Consider the following 20830-nt stretch of genomic DNA (forward strand, 5'->3'; position numbering starts at 1 on the left):
ACACCCCCGCTTGGCTGTTTCTGTAATGGCCAACCACTAGATTCAATCAGGTTATAGACCTGAATCTGAGTCTCGGCTCTTGGACCCACACTTATCAGTCTTTTACAAATATTCTGTGGATATGCCATTTAAGTCTCTGATGCAAATACCCCTTTTAAAGAGGTTTTACCCAAGATTACAATAAAGATCTACTTTTTGAGAAACAGCACCACATGTGTCCATAGGCTGTGTTTGGTATTGCAGTTCAGCTTCATTCACTTGATTTCATATAGAATTTTACCAAAACACTACAACCTATGTCTCCATGTAAAGCCATATGGTGGTACTGTATGACCCCGTAGATGTCTAGGAGTTGCAATTTACTGCTCCACACAACCCAAAGGATGCACATGGTTGTAAGAACAGTAAAGTAATAATGAAAACCAAGCAGTCTTATAAGGATAAAATAAGATTTTATTTATACTTTTTTATTGTAAAGGTGAACATTAATTGGAGATGGCCAATTGGGCTTATGCACAATATACCTAGTATTTCCAAGAGGAGGGGTGGAAACAGAAACATTAAAAAGTATCATCATTTTACTGGGCACACAGAACTTCATGTGTGTAAAGAAATAAAAAAAAAGGTAAGAAATGATAATTTAACTATTCACCAACATTGAACCATAACGAGCTATGCGACAGGCTTGGTCATCCTGAACCTTCCCAGCAGTTGTGATGTCAGTCACTGAGGCAAAAATAAAAAAAGGTTAAAAACAACAAAAAAAAATTTCAAAAACAATAATCGTTAGAAAAAAAAAAAAATCAAACCTACAGCGACCGAGCATTTGACAACTAGACACGTATAGCCTAATGCTGTTAAAGGTTAATACATCTCCTGCATGCATACCGGTAGGACACATATACCGAAACGTCCTCTCAGACGCACAATGGAAAATAGCTGCCAATTTTGTACTATGCTATATGATAGCAGACTTAAATAGTGAAGATGCTTTGTACACCAGTAAAAGTTCATCAATTGTGTGCGACATCCACAGCACACCCGATACCACGAGATAGCAGATTTACCAATATATAAACAATTATATTCAACTTACCATACTGTTATAGAAAAGTACTGCGATATTGTGAAGTGTTCCTCCACCAGCAAATAAAAGTGCTCTTCGGACAACTTCTAACAGCTGTTTGTTATGTCTCGAGGTGACAGCCAAATTGCCCACCAACTCCCATAGGGGTGTTCTTTCCCCCCTATAACGGTGGCATATCTGGCTTGTTATGATGTGTTATAGCCACAAGGGTGCAGCACTGAAAGCCTACATTATTTGTTGTTATTTAGCAGTATGAAAATGGTGCGACATGCCCCCCCCCTTGTGTAATGGCAAGAAAAAACAGAAAACTAAAAAACAAGCCGAATAAACCGGACGATGCAAGGATGGAAAATTCCTACGCAACACCGAGTGCTATTTTACCTATGAATGCCAATTTATACAATCCCTGTCTTCATGATGGAAGAACTAGTATATGTACAGGTGTAGCAGGACTACAGACATCCTCACAGGCGGACTGATATGGAAAGCCCTACCATGAGACACAAGAAGGGATGCGCCTCTATCAAATGTCGGTAATCAAAGACAAAATTAAAAACTATAAAAATATATTAAATAGCAAATCAAAAGAACTAAACAAAAAAAGGGGGAAAAATATAAAGCGCATAATAAAATGAACATAAAGCTCCACTTTGGAGTAGACTTTCACAAGCATGAGCGTTTGCTAATAGAGCAATCCCTTAAAGGGCTTGTCCAGTCTCTTGAATTTTAAAAACAGAAAGCTCAAAAGGTTTTAAAATTCTGAAAAGTAATGTCCGCCGTACAACCCCCCGACTCCCATTTCGAAACTTTCCAGGGTCCCCACTGGTTTCCATACTTTTTAATCTGTTAAAGCGGTTGTTCGGTTACCAGACAACATCCCTACAATAGGGCTGCCTGTAGAAAAAACACAAACTGAGCTATGCTTACTCCTCTGCCTCTGGCAGGATCCAGTGCTATAGTCCCGCTGTGGTCCCAATGTATGTTGGGACAGCTGACGTCACTAGAAGTCAGATGACCGCTACAGCCAGAGGCAGAAGCATCACGTTCCCCAACTCCTGGCGCTCAAAATGTGAGCGCTAATGCCAGGAGAACAAGCGGTGATGCTGCAGCTGTCACCTGACTTTCAGTGACGGCTGCTATTACAACAAACACTGGGACCACAGCGGGACTGTAGCACTGGATCCCGGTGGCAGTAGAGGGGTAAGTATAACTTGTTTTGTTCCCTATTGGGATGTTGTCCGGCAACGAGACAACCACTTTAATACATACACATATGAGTACTGCAGCCAATTACTGAACATCCTGGTCTTTACTAACATGGACATGTGACCGCTCCAGCCAGTCATTGGCTGTAGCTCATCATCACTGTAGTCAGTAATTGGCTAGATCAATCACTTGTCCATCAACAGGGACTAGGTAGTACAGAAACTAGTAGGCGGCCCCGTAAAGCATCAGCTCAAGAGTGGCAGGAGATTGGTAAGGCAAATAGTACTACTTCAAGTGTATTTTATGAAAAATATAAGTGGCCGGAGGAGCCCTTTAAATGTGGTCGAATTACAGAAAATGCTTAGTTAGGAACAGAGGCAGAAAAATTATACTCAAATTCTGGATATACCCAACTCTCTTCAAACATGGAGCCAATCAGCGGCTAGATCAGTGTGATCATCCTGCGCCGGCTACTAAATGCAATATTGCTGGTGATTAGACTGTATTCGGAGATTGCCCTTTAAACAAGCCCCAATAGACTGGTCAAAGCCGTACTTCCAAGAGGAGCGATATTTAACACTAACGAGGATGGGGGGGGGGCTGTATGGGACTATAATGTCTCATCCAGGATGCTCCTATCCGTTGTAGCATTGAACATTACACAAGACTACCTGTCACGTAGAACAAATTTAATTTGGCAAATACATACAGAAAAACACGCACACAAATGATTTTCAATTTGAAAGTTGGTCAGATCACAGGTCTCTTGATACAAGTAGTAGTATAATACATTAAAAGTCTGAGGACGATCGCAGAGGATTCAGCTGAAGCCAAACCCAATCTGCAGAACGGCCTCCTGAGCATCACTATGGGTGGCGCTCAGTGTTGGGGAAGTGCAACTATCACTATACAATAGGATCCCGTAAACGCGGCAATCTCAATCTTCTTGGTAGAACAAGTATTGGGGTAACTAATCGGAACTAAACGATTCCAACCCGGTCTCCAGACTACGAGGGGACACTTCTAATATGTTCTCAGTCTGATTAGCCATATTTGAAGACATGTGATGCACGTGGAAACGAATGCAAAAAAAAAAAAAAAGGAGAAAAGGAAAATAAAAACGTAAATACATAAAAAAATAAAAATAAAATTGCTAAGCCTTTTTTAAAAATCAGAATTAATGCTAATTTTTACCCGGGAGGTCAACTGCAGCACCAAGTATTTGGAATTTTCTTACGTGGCATGGTAACTCCTTTTCTGCAACACTGATCTTATTGGAAGCGTTAACTACTCAGCATAAAAACAAAACAACAAAGAAACTAACAAGTGTATTTGGGTGTTTTTTCAGGTTTCCCTAACCTGCTTTGTTCACCTTGTGATACCTGCCGTACAAATATCAAACAGCAGACAAGTATTATGGGTAACGGCGGGTCACTAGAACCGCGCAGAGTGCAGATTTGTATCATTGTAAGCATGGACGTGTCGATGAAGTTTAAATAACATATAGGGGAGGGAGATATATAGGTGAAAAGAAAAGAGATGCAGTCCAATAGCTCAATGATAATGGGAAATGGGGAGGGAAGGGGGAGGAAAAATAAGGGCGAGGGGACAAACAAAAAAAAATTAGGCAGAAGTCCTTAAATGAGCTGAAAAGGGCCTATTTATGGGCTATGGAGGGTCCGAACTTGATAAGCTTGGTACAGGCTGCTGGTTTTATTGCTTGTGTTTGTTTAACTCGCTTCCATCCGTAGCTTCTTTCTGCTTTGGGGTTCCTCGGGTTCGGACTCAGAGCTCGAGTCAGATCCTCCATCGAAGGCGGATATGGTGCTGCCGTTGGGATTGGTGTAAAGGCTGCTGTCGGATGAGGAGTAGTTTGACTGAAGGCGAGAATTGGATCTCGCTTTCTCCAGCGCACGGACTGTAAAAAAAAACAGACCAAATGGTGAATTAGTTACTATCCACTTAGTATTTAATAAAAAACACAACTCTTTAGTCTTTGTAATCACAATATGTCGTGCAGCGAGGTCCATTAACACCCATTTAGGAGAAGAACTACCTCCTCTTGTTGCCTTCACCACAAATGTACATCAGGATGATCTATCTGTTTGCTCTCTACAGGTAAAGACTCAAAAACCTCAATCACTGCATAGTGAGACGGATGGACAGACTTTAGGTGGTCATATACAGAGTAATGTCCGCCGAGGGGCGGGCCAGGCAAACATCTAATTTGTATAGAGGCTTCTGAGTCGAATGTGTAAGTTGGGGTCCGAAAAGAGAAGCATTCCGCTGACAGCTTTTGGAAGTGTATGGCCACCGATTGAGTGAGGGGACTCTCGTGACCAGATAATAAACAAAGTAGCTCCATTAGAGCCAATATGGCTAATAACGGTGAAGGATAGTTACTTCCGGTCTCAGAAACCGTAATGCAAAGTCTGAGCTTACAAGACTACAGAGAGTACAGTCACTGCAACTAAGGATTCACAAGCACAGAAAAGTTTTAAAGTGACCCTCTGGTTTCAAGACAGAATCCTCTCGCAGGACCAGAGGCGGAGGGGGTAGATCACCTGCAGTGGTTTCCCTCCGGTTGTCTCTCTGATCAACAGGTTCAGGGTCCTGTTTTCGGCCATCCAAAACGGTCGACACAATATTCAGACTACCTAATTATACACAGTGCACTGCTAGTGTTAGGCTACTAATGCACCATAACTGCTCTCTGATTGGTCAGAGCTGCTCATGTGATCAGCACTGGTCAATCAGAGAACGGTGCATAATGTACATTAGGTGGCTAAAAATTGCTGAAACCACCTAGGAGAGCAGAAAACAGTTAATCAGAGGGGCAGCAGAGAAGAACAACTACAAGTAATAAACCTCCTCCGGCGTCAGTCCCGGGACAGAATTTTGTCCCAAAATCCAGAGAGTTGCTTTAATTTCTGGATGGAGGAAGATGTCAAAGTATGTAAGCCGTAATAAATGTGGCCTGCGGATGGAGGGGATGTCCGAGGCAGAAACATCTTTTTGTAAATGTAGGAAATGTTCTAAAATAAAACAATCTACAGTCATCTACCACTCCGTGGCCTCCAATCCGGTCCTCTCTTCCCTGCTCTGTTCACACGGCCGCAGAGGAGATGCACCTGTATACCCATGAGGCTACTACAGTCAATTACAGGCCTCAGCTATGTACAGCAAGAGACCGCTGCGGGCAGAGAATGGTGGCAGCAGTCATGTGGGTATATGGGCATGTCACCACTGCACTGTTTTAGTTATTTAAAGGGGATGCAAAAGTACCTCCACAGCAGCTCTATTGGAAGACGACTTCGCTATAAAATCAAGGTTCAACCTTTCAACAGGCGATTTTTGTGCGATGCGTTTTTAACATTAGAAAGTCCCATTGATTATCTCGTGAAAAAAACGCAGCGATATCGCAGCGTTAAAAAAACGCTAGTGGAAAGGCACCCTTAGACGGGCAGATAACCTACAGGTGCCAACAACCACTGACCCACAAGGAGCATGTCAGTGAGTACTCCTTAGGGCTCCCACACATTTGCGTTTTTTTAAAGCTGCGTTTTTTGTTAATGCGATTGTCAATGGGACTTTCTATTGTTAAAAACGCATCACACGGCAACTTGTGTTTTTGGTACGTTGCGTTTTTAACATTAGAAAGTCCCACTGACAACCGCGTTAACAAAAAACGCAAGTGTGTGGGAGCCCTTATTTCTACTTGGGCGACCGATCATTAACCCCTTCCCGCTACAAGGCGTAAGTGTACATCCTGGCCGTGGGGTACTTAAAGCAACAGATGTACACGTACGCCCTGTGGATAGCACGACATCAGAAGAGATCCCACACTATCCAGCAGTGGGAGCCAGCTGTTACTGATAGCAACAGCTGGGGTGCAAAGGGACAGCAACCCCGCTGGTAACCCCTTACACACCACGATCTATGTAGCTTGCAGCATGTAAAGGGCTCACAGAGGGAGTGCGCTACCTCTGTGATGTCATTAGATCCCCGCGATGTAATTGCAGAGGGCCGATGGGTTGCCATGGCAACAGGACGCCGGATACAGGCTATGCTATTGCAAAAGTCCTGCAATGCTTTATCATAGTTGCTATGGTACAAATCCCCAACAGGGATATAAAAAAGTGTAAAAAGAAGTTAAAATAGTGTAAAAAATGAAGAATGTTAAAAAAAAAAAAGAAGCAAAAAAACCCCCTTTTTTAGTGCTTTTTCCCCTTTTAGCATGAAAAAAATTTTTTTTATTAAAATCCCACATATTTTGTATCTGCGAATACGTAACATCTTGTACAACAAATTGAAAACTTTTTATCCTGCACGTCAAAAAGCTTAAAAGGGGAAGGGGGGGGGGGTTGGACAAAATGCTTATTTTTTTATTTTGCCTCCCAAAAAGAAGCAATGAAAGTGATTAAAAAAATAGGATTTACCCCAAAATGGTACCCATAAAAACTACAGCTTGTCAGGCAAAAAATAAGCCCTCACAGAGTTCTGTCTATGGAAAAATAAAAAAAGTTATAAGACTTTGAATGCAGAAATTTTGAAGAAAAAAAAAATTCCCCCCCCCCCCCCAAAAAGGTTTTTATTGTGGGAAAGTAGAAAAACCTTTGAAAAAAATAAAAAAAGAATCGTACCGCCATGCATTTATTTTTTCATTTATGCTGCATAATTAACACTGTAAAAAAAAACAAATAAAAGATCAATGGCAAAACTGATGTGTTTTCTCTCCCTGCTATCATATATACGTTTTGCAATATATTGTAGTCTAATGTACCCAACAACGGCACTAATAAAAACTACGATTCGCCACGCAAAAAACAAGCTCTCATATGACCATGTCAATGGAAAAATGAAAAAGCTACAGCTTTTGAAAAGTGGAGATGAAAATCCCCCCAAAATCGTTGCATCCTTATACCCAAAATAGGCCATGTCATTAAGGGGTTAAGAGCTTTTCCAGGCAGCGTCTGCTGTTTGTGTCGGGATACACCACAGACAGCGGAAGCAGCTGCTCCGGCCCCCGTGTAGTGGCCGTTACTCGTAACTGCAGGCGCAGCATTTACTGAAATAAATGGGAGCTGCTCCTATAATTACAAGGCCACTAAACAGGGGTCAGGGCAACGGGTTCAGCTCCGACCCTGGCGTATCCAGCAGGCGCTGCCTGGAGAACCCCTTTAACACAGTACTTCAACATACAAAAAATGTTTTATCTCGGACAACACAGTGCAAGACCGCAGTTGAGCAGTGCAAATAAAAAATAATACTACTTTCTTCTAAGGCTGGACCACAAATTTCATCCCCATTCAGTGGCACGGACATACCATTTATCACATGAATGACGAAGACATGCCCGGTATTATTACAGGATACCATTAGATACTAGCCAATAATAAGTAGGGCAAACTCTGGCTGCTGACGAAGATTCGTATTAAAGAATCTGAGGGAAAGGGGAATGTGAATATAGCAAGAGTTCAGTCGTCGCTGCTTTCTTCAGTTCATGTATAGCTCTTGGATTATCTATGGGATTGGGTAGACTCTGTACCCTCTCTCTCTCTGCCATGTGTGCACCACTTTGTGGAGTCAGAAGAGGATGATAGCTTCCCCCATACACGGTCTTACCATTAAAGGGAGTAGCAAGGAATACTTGATGGCCACCCCAAAGACCTGCCTACCCCCCATATATACCTCTTCCATCTCCCCGATATTGGCAACAGCAGAGGAACCCGCTACTTCTCACCTCCGATAATCATGTCATGATGTTTGCCAACCTTGGTTACAGTATACTTCTACTGAAGGTCTCAAGCCTGATCTGACATTACGTGTGGAGAACCACTACTGCGTGCTGGATGCCACCTGATGCCCAACAAGTATCATTTAAAATAGGAGGATATTCACTAGACATTATACGGCGGTCTAGACGGCTGCAACACCCGGCATGCAGTAGTGTCATGTACGTTAGATGTGAGATCAGGTGGGGGAGCTTCAGTAGAGGTGCAGTGTAAAGGGCACCTGTCACTGGGTCCTGCCCGATTACGCGCCCATGTTACAGTGATGTAACTCTGAAACACTTTGGTGGCTTTTCCCCACCGGCATCGCCTAAACATTCCCATTTACGCACAGGGAGAGAGCCATCAATCTCGCTGATCCTGGTGACTCGCACTTCCTCACGTTTACTGCAGCTTTTTACAGTGCCACAAAGTTTCAGAATCTAACCCATTTCACTGTAATGTTATCAGAAGCTGTAGGACCAGCGAGTCTGTCCTCAGCTGCAATACTCCGGCACTGCACAACACTGATTCTGGGAGCTTCTGCTGCTGTTAGAGGCCTTTAACCTGTAGCCATACGGGTATACACCATGCATTCACAAAGGATTCAGACCTTTTCTCTTTTACATGTTGTTATGTTGTGGCCTGGTGCAAATTTAAAAAATATGTTTTCCCCATCATTCTGCACTCAGTACCCCATAATGACAAAGTGACAACAGAATGTTAGAAATCTGTGTGATTTTTAATAAAATGAAAAAATTTTGCATTAACACTTGCATTGGTACGATACCAGAAATTTAGCTCGCAGGGCTCCATTTCTGCTGATTATCTTTGAGATGTTTCTACACCTTGATTGGAGGTACCAGTGGGAAATCTAGTTGATTGGACATAATTCTAAAAGACCCCCCCCCCCCTGTTTATATAACGTCTCACAGCTCACAATGCAGATCGGAGCCAAAACCAAGCCATAAGGAGGAAAGACCTGTCTGTACGGCTCAGAAAATGTGGAGGTACAGATCTGGAGAAAGCTACAAAAAGGAGGTTCTGCGGCTCTGAAAGTTCCCAACAGCGCAGCGGTCTCCATAATTCTTAACTGGACGTAGTTTGGAACAAGCAGGACTCTTACTAGAGCTGACTGACCCACCAAACTACCGTATATACTCGAGTATAAGCCAAGTTTTTCAAGACAAAAAAATGTGCTGAAAAAGCCCCCCTCAGCTTATACTCGAGTGAGGTAAAAAAAAAAAAAAAAACCCGCTCAGTACTCACCTATCAGCCAGCATCTGTGTCCCCGCCGCGATGCTGTCTACGGCGGTGCAGCCAGCTGCTGCAGTCTTCTCCCTGGCTTGCTTTTGAAATTTCCGCTGTCAGCGCTGTGATTGGATCGAGCGCCAGCCAATCACAGCCGGTGCTCGATAAATCAATCACAGCCATTCAGTGATGTCATTCTGAATGGCTGTTATTGGTTTATCGAGCGCCGGCTGTAATTGCCCGGCGCTCGATCCAATCACAGCGCTGATGGCGGAGATTTCAAAAGCAAGCCAGGGAGAAGACAGCGGGGAGAAGACTGCAGCAGCTGGCCGCCCCGCCGAGGAAAGCATCGCGCCGGGGACACAGATGCCGGCTGATAGGGGAGTATTGCTTTTTTTCCCCCCTACTATATACTCAAGTATAGCTAGGCTTATACTCGAGTCAATAAGTTTTACCAATTTTTTGTGGTTAAACTTATTGACTCAGCTTATACTCGGGTCGGCTAATACTCGAGTATATACGGTAAGTGATCAGGGGAAAGGCCTTGGTAAGAGAAGTGACTAGTAACCCAATAGTCACTCTTGTTGAGCTCGAAAGATCCTGTGTGCAGATCGAAGAAAAGTCCAGAATGTCATTCATCACTGCCGCCTCCAGCAATCTGGGCTTCATGGCAGAGGGGCCAGAAAGAAGCCTCCTCAGTAAGAGACACATGAAACACCGTCTGGAGTTTGCCTAAAGGCATCTAAAGGGACCTCAGACTGTGAGAAACTAGATTCTCTGATCAGATTAAACCAAAATTGAACTTTTTGGCCTTAATTTAAGCATTATGTTTGGAGGAAACCAGGTTCTGTCATCACCTGCCCAATACCATCCCTACCGCAAAGCTTGGTGGTAGCAGCATCATGCTGTGGGGGGGACAGGGAGTCCGGTCAGGATGGATGGAAAGCTAAATGAAGTAAAGAACAGAGATATTCTTAACGAAAACTGAACCAGAAAACAAGGGACCTCAGACTGGGCAGAAGGTTCTCCTTCCAACCAGACAATGACCCCAAGCCAAGACAACACAGGAGGGCCTTAGGGACAACTCTGAATGTCCTTGAGTGGCCCAGCCAGAGCCCTGACTTACACCCAATCTAACATCTCTGGAGAGACCTGAAAATGGCTGTCCACAGACGGCCCCCATCCAACCTGACAGAGCTTGAAAGGATCTGCAAAGAAGAATGACAAAAAATCCCCAAATCCAGATGTGAAAACTTTGTGGCATCATACCAAGAAGACAGGAGGGTGTAATCACTACTAAAGATACTTCAACTAAGTACAGGGTGTGAATACTTATTTCAATGCAAAATGGTAGTTTTTCATTAAAAAAAAAAAAAATTACAAAAGGCTTCTACCTTTCTGTTTTGTCATTATGGGATACTGAGTGCAGAATAATTTGCACAACACGACAAAATGTAAAAGATGTGAAAGCATCTGAAGACTGTCCCAATGCACTGTAAATACATATGGCTTTGGGTTGTGCCCCTGATCTAGTATCACCATGGATAAAAAAAACCTATCCTTGTGTCTTCTAGATGGGACCATAGGATGAGCTGCTGCTTCGGGGGCATAGTGCTCCAGGACAAATACTAAGCTGTAGGGACACAATTCATGATGAGGAAAGTGGACAAAGTGAAGTGTAAAGACTAAAGAACAGGTTAATGAATGGCACATAGTAACGTAACCTGCTGCAATGTACCGCCATACCTTGTTGTTCTAATAGAGCATTTTGTCTCTTTAGGTCGTCGATGTCTTGCTGGTGTGTGTGATTTTTCCTTCTCATGTACTGTATATACTCTGTTGCTTTGTCCAGTATTTGAGCCCGTGAAGCCTTGTAGGGAGAACAAAAAAAGCGTTTACATAAATTTTCATTCTATATCATCAGTCGTCTTTATTTAGGGATTTATTTAAATCCCATTCACTTTAAGGCCTCCCTCACACAGGGCGTTTGCAGAAACGCAGCGTTTTTCAATGCTGCGTTACTGCAGATTCTGCGCCGTTTCAGCAGCGCGGCATACTTTATGCCAGCGTTTTGGCTGCGTTTTCAGCTCGGCTGAAAACGCAGCCAAGAATGCTGAAAAGAAAAAAAAAGTTATACTCACCTAGCCGCTGCAGTCCGGGTTGCGGCCGCTGGTCTCTGCCGCTGATCCGGGCTTCCTCGGCACTCCCAAGTCTATTGCCGGAGGCCAGGTTTGAGAACCCGGCCTCCGGCAATAGAGTGCTGTGATTGGTTGTCGGTGCTTGCTCGATGCCCAATCATAGCCCTCATTGACTGTCTCAGCCAATCAGAGCTTTCCGGCGCTGATTGGCTGAGACAGTCAATGAAGGGCTGTGATTGGGCATCGAGCGTGCCGATAACCAATCACAGCACTCTATTGCCGGAGGCCGGGTTCTCAAACCTGCCCTTCAGCAATAGACTTGGGAGTGTTGGAGAAGCCCGGATCAGCGGCAGAGAGCAGCGGCCGCGACCCGGACTGCAGCGGCTAGGTGAGTATTACCTTTCTTTTTTTTCTCTAGCCAGCTGGGACTGATTTTTGGGGTAGAGATTCTATTGCAAGCCCTCACCCCGAGAATCGGCGAGCGGTTAACGCTGCCAAAAACGCGGCACCAAGTGTTGCCGCGTTTTCAGCAGTGCTAGAACCGCTGCCCATTCATTTCAATGGGCGACGCAGGGCTGAAAACGCCCCAAAATAGAACTTGCATCGCTGTCAAAGCACAGCGTTGGAAGGCGCTGGGTTTTCAGCCCTGTGTGAGCAGCCCCATTGAAATGAATGGGAGTGTTGTACAGCGTTTAGTGCTGGGCTGAAAAGGCAGCGCTAAAGGCTGTATAAAACGCCCTGTGTGAGGGACGCCTAATAGTAAAGGTTTTCCACTGCGGCTCTTCCGCAGTGTTTCTGCAAGGTGGGAACATACCGTAAAAGAGGTATACCAATCTAAAAACCGAAAGCCTATTACCAGGCGACGCCATAACTTTATGATCAGTTTGGCTCTGACCTCTGGAAGCCCCATAATCTTGAGAATGAAGTTTCCACACTGATGATTCAGCACTGCGGCCTCTTTACGGTTTTTCCTGCAGTGCATCACTCCCGGCCACTCAGCCATACTGCAGACTGAAGTCGGCCCCACTTACTTGAAAGAAGCAGTATCACCGTTCCCCTACAGAGCACTGGGGAGCGAAAGACTGAAGGGGCCGTAAGGCTGAATCAAAGCTGCAGCCACGTAAATCCTTGGGTTGATGCGAGCCCCAAATGTCGCCCCCCCAACCGATCATAAGTTTATAGCATAGCCTGGCAGGAAGCCATTACTTTATGAGACTTAAATATGTAACACTAGACCAACCCCTTTAAAGGGGTTTTCCAAGTTACAGTAAAATTGAGTAGAGGGCAGTAGACGGTTAAAAATGAAAAGCGAAGTCACACTCATTACTATGTCCCCCCTTCAGTCCAGTACGGCCACTCTTGTCCTCAACATTGGTCTTTAGTAGAGATGAGCGAGTATACTTGCTAAGGCACCTTACTCGAGCGAGTAGTGCCTTAGCCGAGTATCTCCCTGCTCATCTCTAAAGATTCGGAGGTTGGCGCCAGTGACAGGTGAGTTGGGGCGGGGAGCAGGGGGGAGAGAGAGAGAGATCTCCCCTCCGTTCCTCCCCGCTCTCCCCGCCCCCCCCCCCCCCCCCCCCCCGAATCTTTACAGACGAGCGGGGAGATACTCGGCTAAGGCACTACTTGCTCGAGTAATGTGCCTTAGCGAGTATACTCGCTCATCTCTAGTCTTTAGCTTACTTTTCTGCAGCGGTGACGTATCCATAAGCACACATGACCGCCGCAACCAATCATTGCTACAGCTCGAGGCCTCTGAGGTCAGTGATTGGCCGCAGTGGTCATGTGTGTATACGGATATGTCCCGGCTGTGGTCTGTCAACAAAGATCAGCAGGGAGAACAAGAGCGGGGACATTTGACTAGTGAGGGAATGTATGTCAATTCTTTTTAACCATCTACTGCCCTTTCCATAATTTTACTATTAATTGGAAAACTCATTTACGTTAGGTCTGAACCACTATTTGAGCATCTGTTCGGCATATATAGCCATAGACTGATATTAGCTAGACCTTTTTGAAAGAGCGCCTTATTGGCATGTACCAACATTGCCACAGTTGGCCACAGGCTTTGTCGAGTACTGCGGCTCAGCCTTATTCAACTGACTGGGCTGAACTGCAACCTTTACAGCAGGTCGCTGGCAGCTGCATAGTGAAGTAGGGTTTGTCCAGCTAAAACCACCCATTTCAGTATTAATTAACCCTTTAGCTGCCTGAAAAATTTACACACGATTGACAAATAAAATCTGAATTATGAAATTTAAGAGAAAAACATACAAAAAACACAAAGTTTACCCAGCACCTCCACCAGCAGCACCTTCATGCAATTTTGCATCAAAGAACAATCCTTTGCAATAATTGCATAAAAGACATGTTTGCGACTAAAGCCCCATTTACAGGGAACGATAATTGTTGAGTGTAAATTCTACTATCATTTGCTTTTCAGCCGAACGACGATTTTTAGTGCAGCATAAAATCCATCGTTCAGCCGGGCAACCAATAGCAGGGACCGCACGCCGTGATTCTCCATGGGATCACTGATTACATTGTACTCAGCGGCAGTCCCGCGGGAGAACAAAAGGTGCTGTATGCAGATAACAGACCACGTGCTGTTATGTGCATACAGCAGAGAGGCTCATTTACATGCAAATGAAGCTAATAAGCTACTAATAGGCATTAGTGCCCATTAATAGTTTATGCAAAATGATCGCTCATACTGTCAATCAAGCTATCTTTTAAACGACTTTTGAGCGATCATCTTTGCGTGTAAATAGGGCTTAAAAGTTTGATCCAAGGAGAACAGGAGATTCACAAAGCAAAATAAAAACAAAAGTTTAGGATCTTTCAAGTCAAAGGGTCTTTTTTTTTTAAACATGAGATGACCTGTTAGGAGCAGATGCCCGACAGGTCGTCCCAGCAATTATATCTTCTGAGCCTTTACACAGGAACGAACATCACTGGGCGAATAGAGGTGAGGGGGCCGGAGATCGTTCCGATCCGCCCGCCTCCATTCACAGTCAGCAGGTAGTCGCTCGTAAGTGAATGACTGGTTATTTCCATGGAATGATCCATTATTTAGTTTTCTGCTTGGAGAAACTGAATGCCAAATGAGAATGCGAAGGAATTGTCATCAGTCGGGGCATGCATTTACACTAAGCAATGAATCGGTCCATATAGGAGAGCTGACAAGTGTCCTAAGTGCAGAGATGATTAGTATGCAAATACTCAGCTTTTTAACTCTTTTCCTCGAGCTAAACAAAAGAATCCCGCCAGTGAAAAGCTGGAAACAAGAGGTTTGACTGACCTTTTCGCCTTGCAGTGAAGGTACGGAGTCTCTAAGGCTGTGAAAGCTGTCCTTGATATGGTCCCTGCGCTTCCGCTCCAGTGCATTGTGGTGTGCTCTTTTGTCTGCCTGTCAATGACAAGATACGCAGATGCTTTACGATTTGCAGAACTCTACAACATTGTTGTCTCCGGGTAGAGCCATTCCATGAAGACGTCGCTCGGTATTAAATACTACAAGAACGCTCAAGGACAACAAAACTATTTTATAGGAACAGAAAGTGTTTTTAATGCTTAGAAATTAAAAAAAAACAAAAAAAACAAACAAACTTAGGATGTATTTACTCAGGGGGGAGTTTCATGCGGTAGCGAAGTTCCAACCCGATAGCGATGTGCATGGAACTCGTACGTGTTAACAACACATGGATTTCGATGTGTTTATTCCCATGAGCCAACTAGACAACCCCTTTAATAGCAGAATAGTGGGGACCTCATTGATTAGATGATAGGAGGAGGCTGCGGGACACCTGGAGGCTCGTCATCAATAGTGCAGTAGCCCAGTATAGTAGTATAGTTCACTACCATTAAAGTGAATGGGAGAGAGTTGCACTACCATACCGGGCCACTGCACTACTGATAACGAGCCTCCAGGTGTCCCGCAGCTTCCTCTCATCATCAAGGTCCCAGACAGTGACTGACTGACAGACAGACAGACAGACAGAAAGACACACACACACACAGATTTGCTATTAAAGGGGTGGTCTAGTTCTAAACTATTCATGGCACCTATCCTATTACAGGCATTGAAGCAAGTGGGAACTTTGCCTGCAATACCAAGCCTGGGCACTGCAGTAAGAACAGAGCTGTCTGCTTTCTGCAGAAATCAGCTTAGTGCATGAGCTGAAAGTCCCAGCTTACAGCTGATCGGCAGGTGTGCCAGGCAGCAGACCCTTCATAATTTTCTACTGAAAGCCTATCCTAAGGATAGGCGCCATGACTAGTTTACAACTAGACAACCCATTTAATAGCTTATTCTGAGGATAGGTCATTAATAGTTGTGGACTGGAAAATCCTTTTAAAAAGGGGTTGTGCCAAGATGGTATTCCCTGTTCATATGAACAGCGTGGAGTGCGGCCCCAGATCTGGGCCCACTACCATGATCCAGAACAGAAAGCTACTCAATAAGAGCAGCTCCCCTCCTGGCGGACCAACTGAAGTCCTGTTATTACAGAACTGCTACTGATGTAAATAACCATGGGTGTGCCAAGAATGGGACCTGGGGCAATAAGCTGATCTGCCTGAGACCTGCCTGATCGGCCTGAGACAGGGCTGTGCATCTTGGTACGACTCCTTTACCCAATAATTATACAGGACGGATTGGGGAGGGGGGGGGGGGGGGGGGACGACAAATCTGGATAACGGGGGTACATGAGAGGCGTGCGTGTGCTGCAAGGCTCTGTTCATTTCTATGGGAGCGCTGGAGATTGCCATGAACTGAGTGGTGGTGTGCATGTAAGACTTTCAAGACCCCAATTCTCCTGACCGATGGTGGTCCCAGTGGTCGAACCCCACCAATTCTAAAGTTATTCCTTATACTGTGTACATGGGAAAACTTAATATCTTGGCACAATCCCTTTAAAGAGTATCACTCAATGGTGGCTCAGTGGTAAGTACTGTCACCTTGCAATGTCTGTCCTGGATTTGACTTTGACCATGGTTAACATCTGCACGGAGTTTGTATGTTCTCCTCATGCTAGAAGTTTTGATTGGTGGCAGTCTAGATACTTAGACCCCACCAATTACTAAAGTAAAGGGGCAGTAGACCTTGGCCATACATTGCGCCCCTTCTGCCGTGATCTGCGAGCAGTACGAGACTCAAGACCTTCTACTGAGCCAACACATTACTCAGAGGACAGCCGAAAAGAGCTGACTGGGCGTAGCGCTGAAACGAGCACTTCTGGCCCTTCGTTTATTAGTCTTAGCACCAAGACCCTTAACGATCAAACCTTCTAATATGTCACCATGACACATCAGTGTTAGGAAAATCTAGTTACCCTTTAAATTGGAACTCAGCATGATAACACACTCTGTACAGCGCTGCGGAATATGCTGGCACCATATAAATGGATATAATAAGAAAATATCATTAATTCTTTAAAGGGCTTGCCGTTCTCCTTAAACAGCGCCATTATTGTCCATGGGTCCACGTCCGGTAGCTCAACACTGTTGACTTTAAAACGGGTTTTCTGGGCAAAAACTATTGCTGACCGATCCTCAAAATAGGTCATCAATAGTTAATCGCTGTGGTCCCTGGCAATCACCTGATCACCTGGGCCACTGTCAGTGCATCATAGAAGATGGTCGCAGAAGCGGCCTAGCTGGCTTCAATCCCATTGAAATCATTGGGAGGCAAAGCGGCTATTACACTTCTGCTTTGAAGATCGTGGGCAGTCGTGGAAGTGCAATAGCCGCTTAGCCTCCCAATGACATCAATGGGAGTGAAGCCAACTAGGCCACCTCCCATAATGGTGGTCCGGCCTGCTGCACTGACATCTACACTGTATCCCGAGTGGCGAATTACTATTGATCACCTATCCTAGGGATAGGTCATGAATAGTTTTGGCCTGGAAAGCACCTTTAAGCTGCAATACCATAAACAGCCACGGACAAGGGTGGCGCTGTTCATGAGAAAGAAAATAAGCAGCATCTCCCTTTTTGATAGTCTCCTAAATGACATATTATAGGATGAGGACCCTTCCCCCACAAGCTATTCTGGTGACAGGTCCTCCGCGACGGAATCCCCCATCTTTACGGCATCCTTATATCTCAAAGTACAAATCTTCATCCGTCTTTGTAAAACTCCCCTGCCGCCCACCAGACTTTGTGCCCTACTTTCCCTGCCGCTTCAGCAAATCTAGGCAGAGCAGACGGTTGGAGAGGAAACACATGGAGATAGTCAGCTACGCATAACAGATTCAGGGGCGACTCCTCTGCTTGCCGAACTCCACCGGCTTTATGAATAAATCACATTTCTTACAAATTAACCCTATGCAGTCTGTGGCGTTCACCGGCGCTCTGCAGACACTGCTTGTATACGGGGTTAATAATTAAGGACCTCTCATGTGGTATCGCGCTAAAGCTCTGTAACAGATGTCGATGCAGAAAATGCCTTCGGCTTTGAGGACAGGCGGGAACTGAAATATAGGACGGGGTTATGTGGGATGCGCACAGAACACGCTCTAACAGAAGACGAAGGGAGTCCAGAAGAAGTATGGCCGCCTCACAGAGGACCACACGGGGGATAGAGGGGGCGAGAAAGGGACTCGCAGGCAGGTGCTTCCCATGGGGGGGCTCTTTAGTAGGGGCTTTCTATAAAGCAGGCCTCCTAAGCGTATTCATGCGCACGTTTGCGCCATTGATTAAGTTTAACATGTGTTGCACGAAAATAGGTAATGCTGTGAATATCTTTGTGCGACCGGAATGCGAAGGTATTGAAACCAATGGGTTCTATTCACTGCGTACTGCGTGCTTACATTTTGCATGCGTAATACGCAGCACAAATGTGATGATGTGAATAAGCCCCAAGGCCGCCCTCACACAGGCGTTATTACAGCATTTACTGCGCCGTTTCAAACGCCACTCTAAACGCTGTAAAACACATTGATTTCAATGGAGTTTGACTTTCGAATGCCGTCTGCTCTACCTTAGTGTGTTTAAGCGATTTTTGACGCGACTCATCCCCTATTGCAATGATGGGGTGCATTTGAAAACGCTGTAAAATGGCGCGCTTAAAGACGCAGTGGCTTTCTCAGACGCCTGTGTGAGAGCAGGCTTAGGGTTCGTTCACACGTCACTGAGTTTCTGTAAATTTTGTCGCAGGTTTCGGTGCGGCCCCGCAGCAGATTCCACCCCTTCGATTTGAATCCAATTGACAGGATGAAATCTGCAATTTTCCCTCCGATGCGAGACGTTTTTCTGGCAGAAACACCTTCCATCACTCCTGTGAAGTAGCGATCCTCCGGCGCGGCTTTCAGGCGAATTAGAGGATCGGCAAGTGTTTGTCATTGTTTTCAACGGGAAGCCTCGCAGCGCACTCGCACATTACACGGCGTGCGATGTGTTAAACTGTCCAATTGAAAACAATGGGCAACGAGTTCCGAAGAATGCGAAAAGGTAGGACGTGCCGCGATTTATATATATATATATATATGTCTAATTAAAGGAACCCGTCAGCAGCTTCACATGTAGAGGGAAGAAACCGCTGCGCATTTCTGCTAGCTGCACTGCACCTCTGACCCGCCGTTAGGCTGCAGATCCACTGCAGAAAGTCCGAAGCAAAAACCGCTGGATTTCCACAACATGTGAAAACGCCATAAAGGTGACTTTTAATTCTTCCCAACAGTCCATAAGGCGGACCGCTCAATCCTGGCCCTTCTCTGTGAGAGTGATGTGGATGATGTGTCCTACGTCGTCCACAGACCTGTCCAAATCTTACATAAGCCAAGACCCGCACCTACGCAGATCCTCTAGCACTACCATTGGCACACCTGGACGACTCTTCTGTGCGTGACTGCATGGCATGTGAACGAGATTTGGTCGGGACTGTGGATGACATAGGAGACATCATCCACGTCACCCGTCGATTGCAGGGAGGATGATTGGGGATTGGAGGGCACTGCAGGCAGCAGAACCAGCGCATGCCCGCCTACTGGACCACTCAGGATTCATTGCCATATGGCACAGGACTAAAAGACACAAGGTATCTGGTCATTACAGGCTTCACTAAAATGTCCAGAGCCGAACTCTCTGCCCGCTCCCTGCATAGCACTGGTCTCACCAGCTCCAACCTGCTGACAGGTTCCCTTTAACAGTCTTTCAAAGGATGCCATAAAAATGTGTTCAGTAGGAGTCAGGCTGCTGTAACCCCCATCGGTCCCGAGAACAGGTTTGCTCAGTCCCCGTTACTAGGGCACTCATCATGTGTCCAGATGGGATGGATTTTCTTCAGAATGTCCACGGCGCAAAAAGCCACATAAAAAAAAAATTGATGCAGAATCTGGTGTGGAATTCACCTCCTCATTTGAAGTGAAGGATTTTGTACAGAAAATTCGCTGCTAGAACTATATGTTCACACAGCAGAACTCACCGTGGAAAATTCCATGTGAACTCCTCGTTTTTTATGTGAATTCCACCATACTCTAAGTGACATGCTGTGGATTTAAATTGAGAATAGGTCATCAATAGGAGACCGGTGGAGTTCCATCACCTAAGACCACTGTCGATCAGTGGTTTGTCAGGCCGATGCTCTTTTTCACAGAGTTGATTTATGCAGGAAGCAGACAGCTCTGTTCATATTGCAGTGGCCAGGCTTGGTATTGCAGGCCAACTTAGCTAGCAATACTAAGCATAGCCACTGTAGTAATAACGAAACATGCTTGCCTCAGCGAACAGCTGGATTTATATATTATATATTTTTACTTTACTCTGTAAATGTTTTTAAATTTAGTTTTGTAACTTTTTTTTCTACCATCTATGATCCCCATGAGATCATATAAGACCTCTGGGGGTCATTCACATTGCGTTTCTTTTTTTTTTTTTTATTTCACACTTTTCCACTGTAGCTGGGGCATACACAAGAGCCCCCATTGTAGAGGGGGAAACAATGCCCTACAGTGACAATAGTCACTAAAAGCTGATCAGGGCCTGAAGGACCCTGCAGCTCTGCTGTGACGCACCCGGCTGTCACGTGATCCCCGGAGTACATAGTAAGACGTTCACTCTTTAGTACATAATGCTCATTGAGCACGATGTAAGCTGGAAACACGAAGGCAGAAGCGGTTACTGCTTCTCTCTTCTCCTCCGGGTCCTCTGCTGTGTCTGACAAAGACCTGGCCTGATCCTGCTTGATTGCAGGAGCACAAGATTTAATCCTGCGCTGTATTTCTGCTATTCAGCGCAATTAAAGCCCAGTACCATGGGCCATGTATTTACCGTCCACGGTCCTTAGGATAGGTCATTAATAGATGATCGCTGGGGACCAGCTGATTGCCTGACCCACTGACAGTGCAACAGGCCAGAAATGAATCACTGGGGGCGGC

At 45.2% G+C, this 20830-nt stretch overlaps 1 protein-coding gene across 1 annotated transcript in view; it reads right to left on the bottom strand.

Annotated features, from left to right (window-relative positions):
* Positions 1-2967: 2967 nt before the first annotated feature.
* MAX (MYC associated factor X) overlaps positions 2968-20830 on the bottom strand; it is a 45272-nt gene continuing 27409 nt past the window's right edge. The window contains exons 2-4 of the mRNA XM_066608682.1: positions 14755-14862; positions 11062-11185; positions 2968-4211 (exon numbers count right to left, since the gene is read on the bottom strand). Of these exons, the coding sequence (XP_066464779.1) occupies positions 4024-4211; positions 11062-11185; positions 14755-14862 (420 nt within the window). The 3' untranslated portion in view covers positions 2968-4023. The remainder of the gene's footprint in view (positions 4212-11061; positions 11186-14754; positions 14863-20830) is intronic.

Source organism: Eleutherodactylus coqui, chromosome 6 (assembly GCF_035609145.1).
Source record: "Eleutherodactylus coqui strain aEleCoq1 chromosome 6, aEleCoq1.hap1, whole genome shotgun sequence".
NCBI classification, from domain to species: domain Eukaryota; kingdom Metazoa; phylum Chordata; class Amphibia; order Anura; family Eleutherodactylidae; genus Eleutherodactylus; species Eleutherodactylus coqui.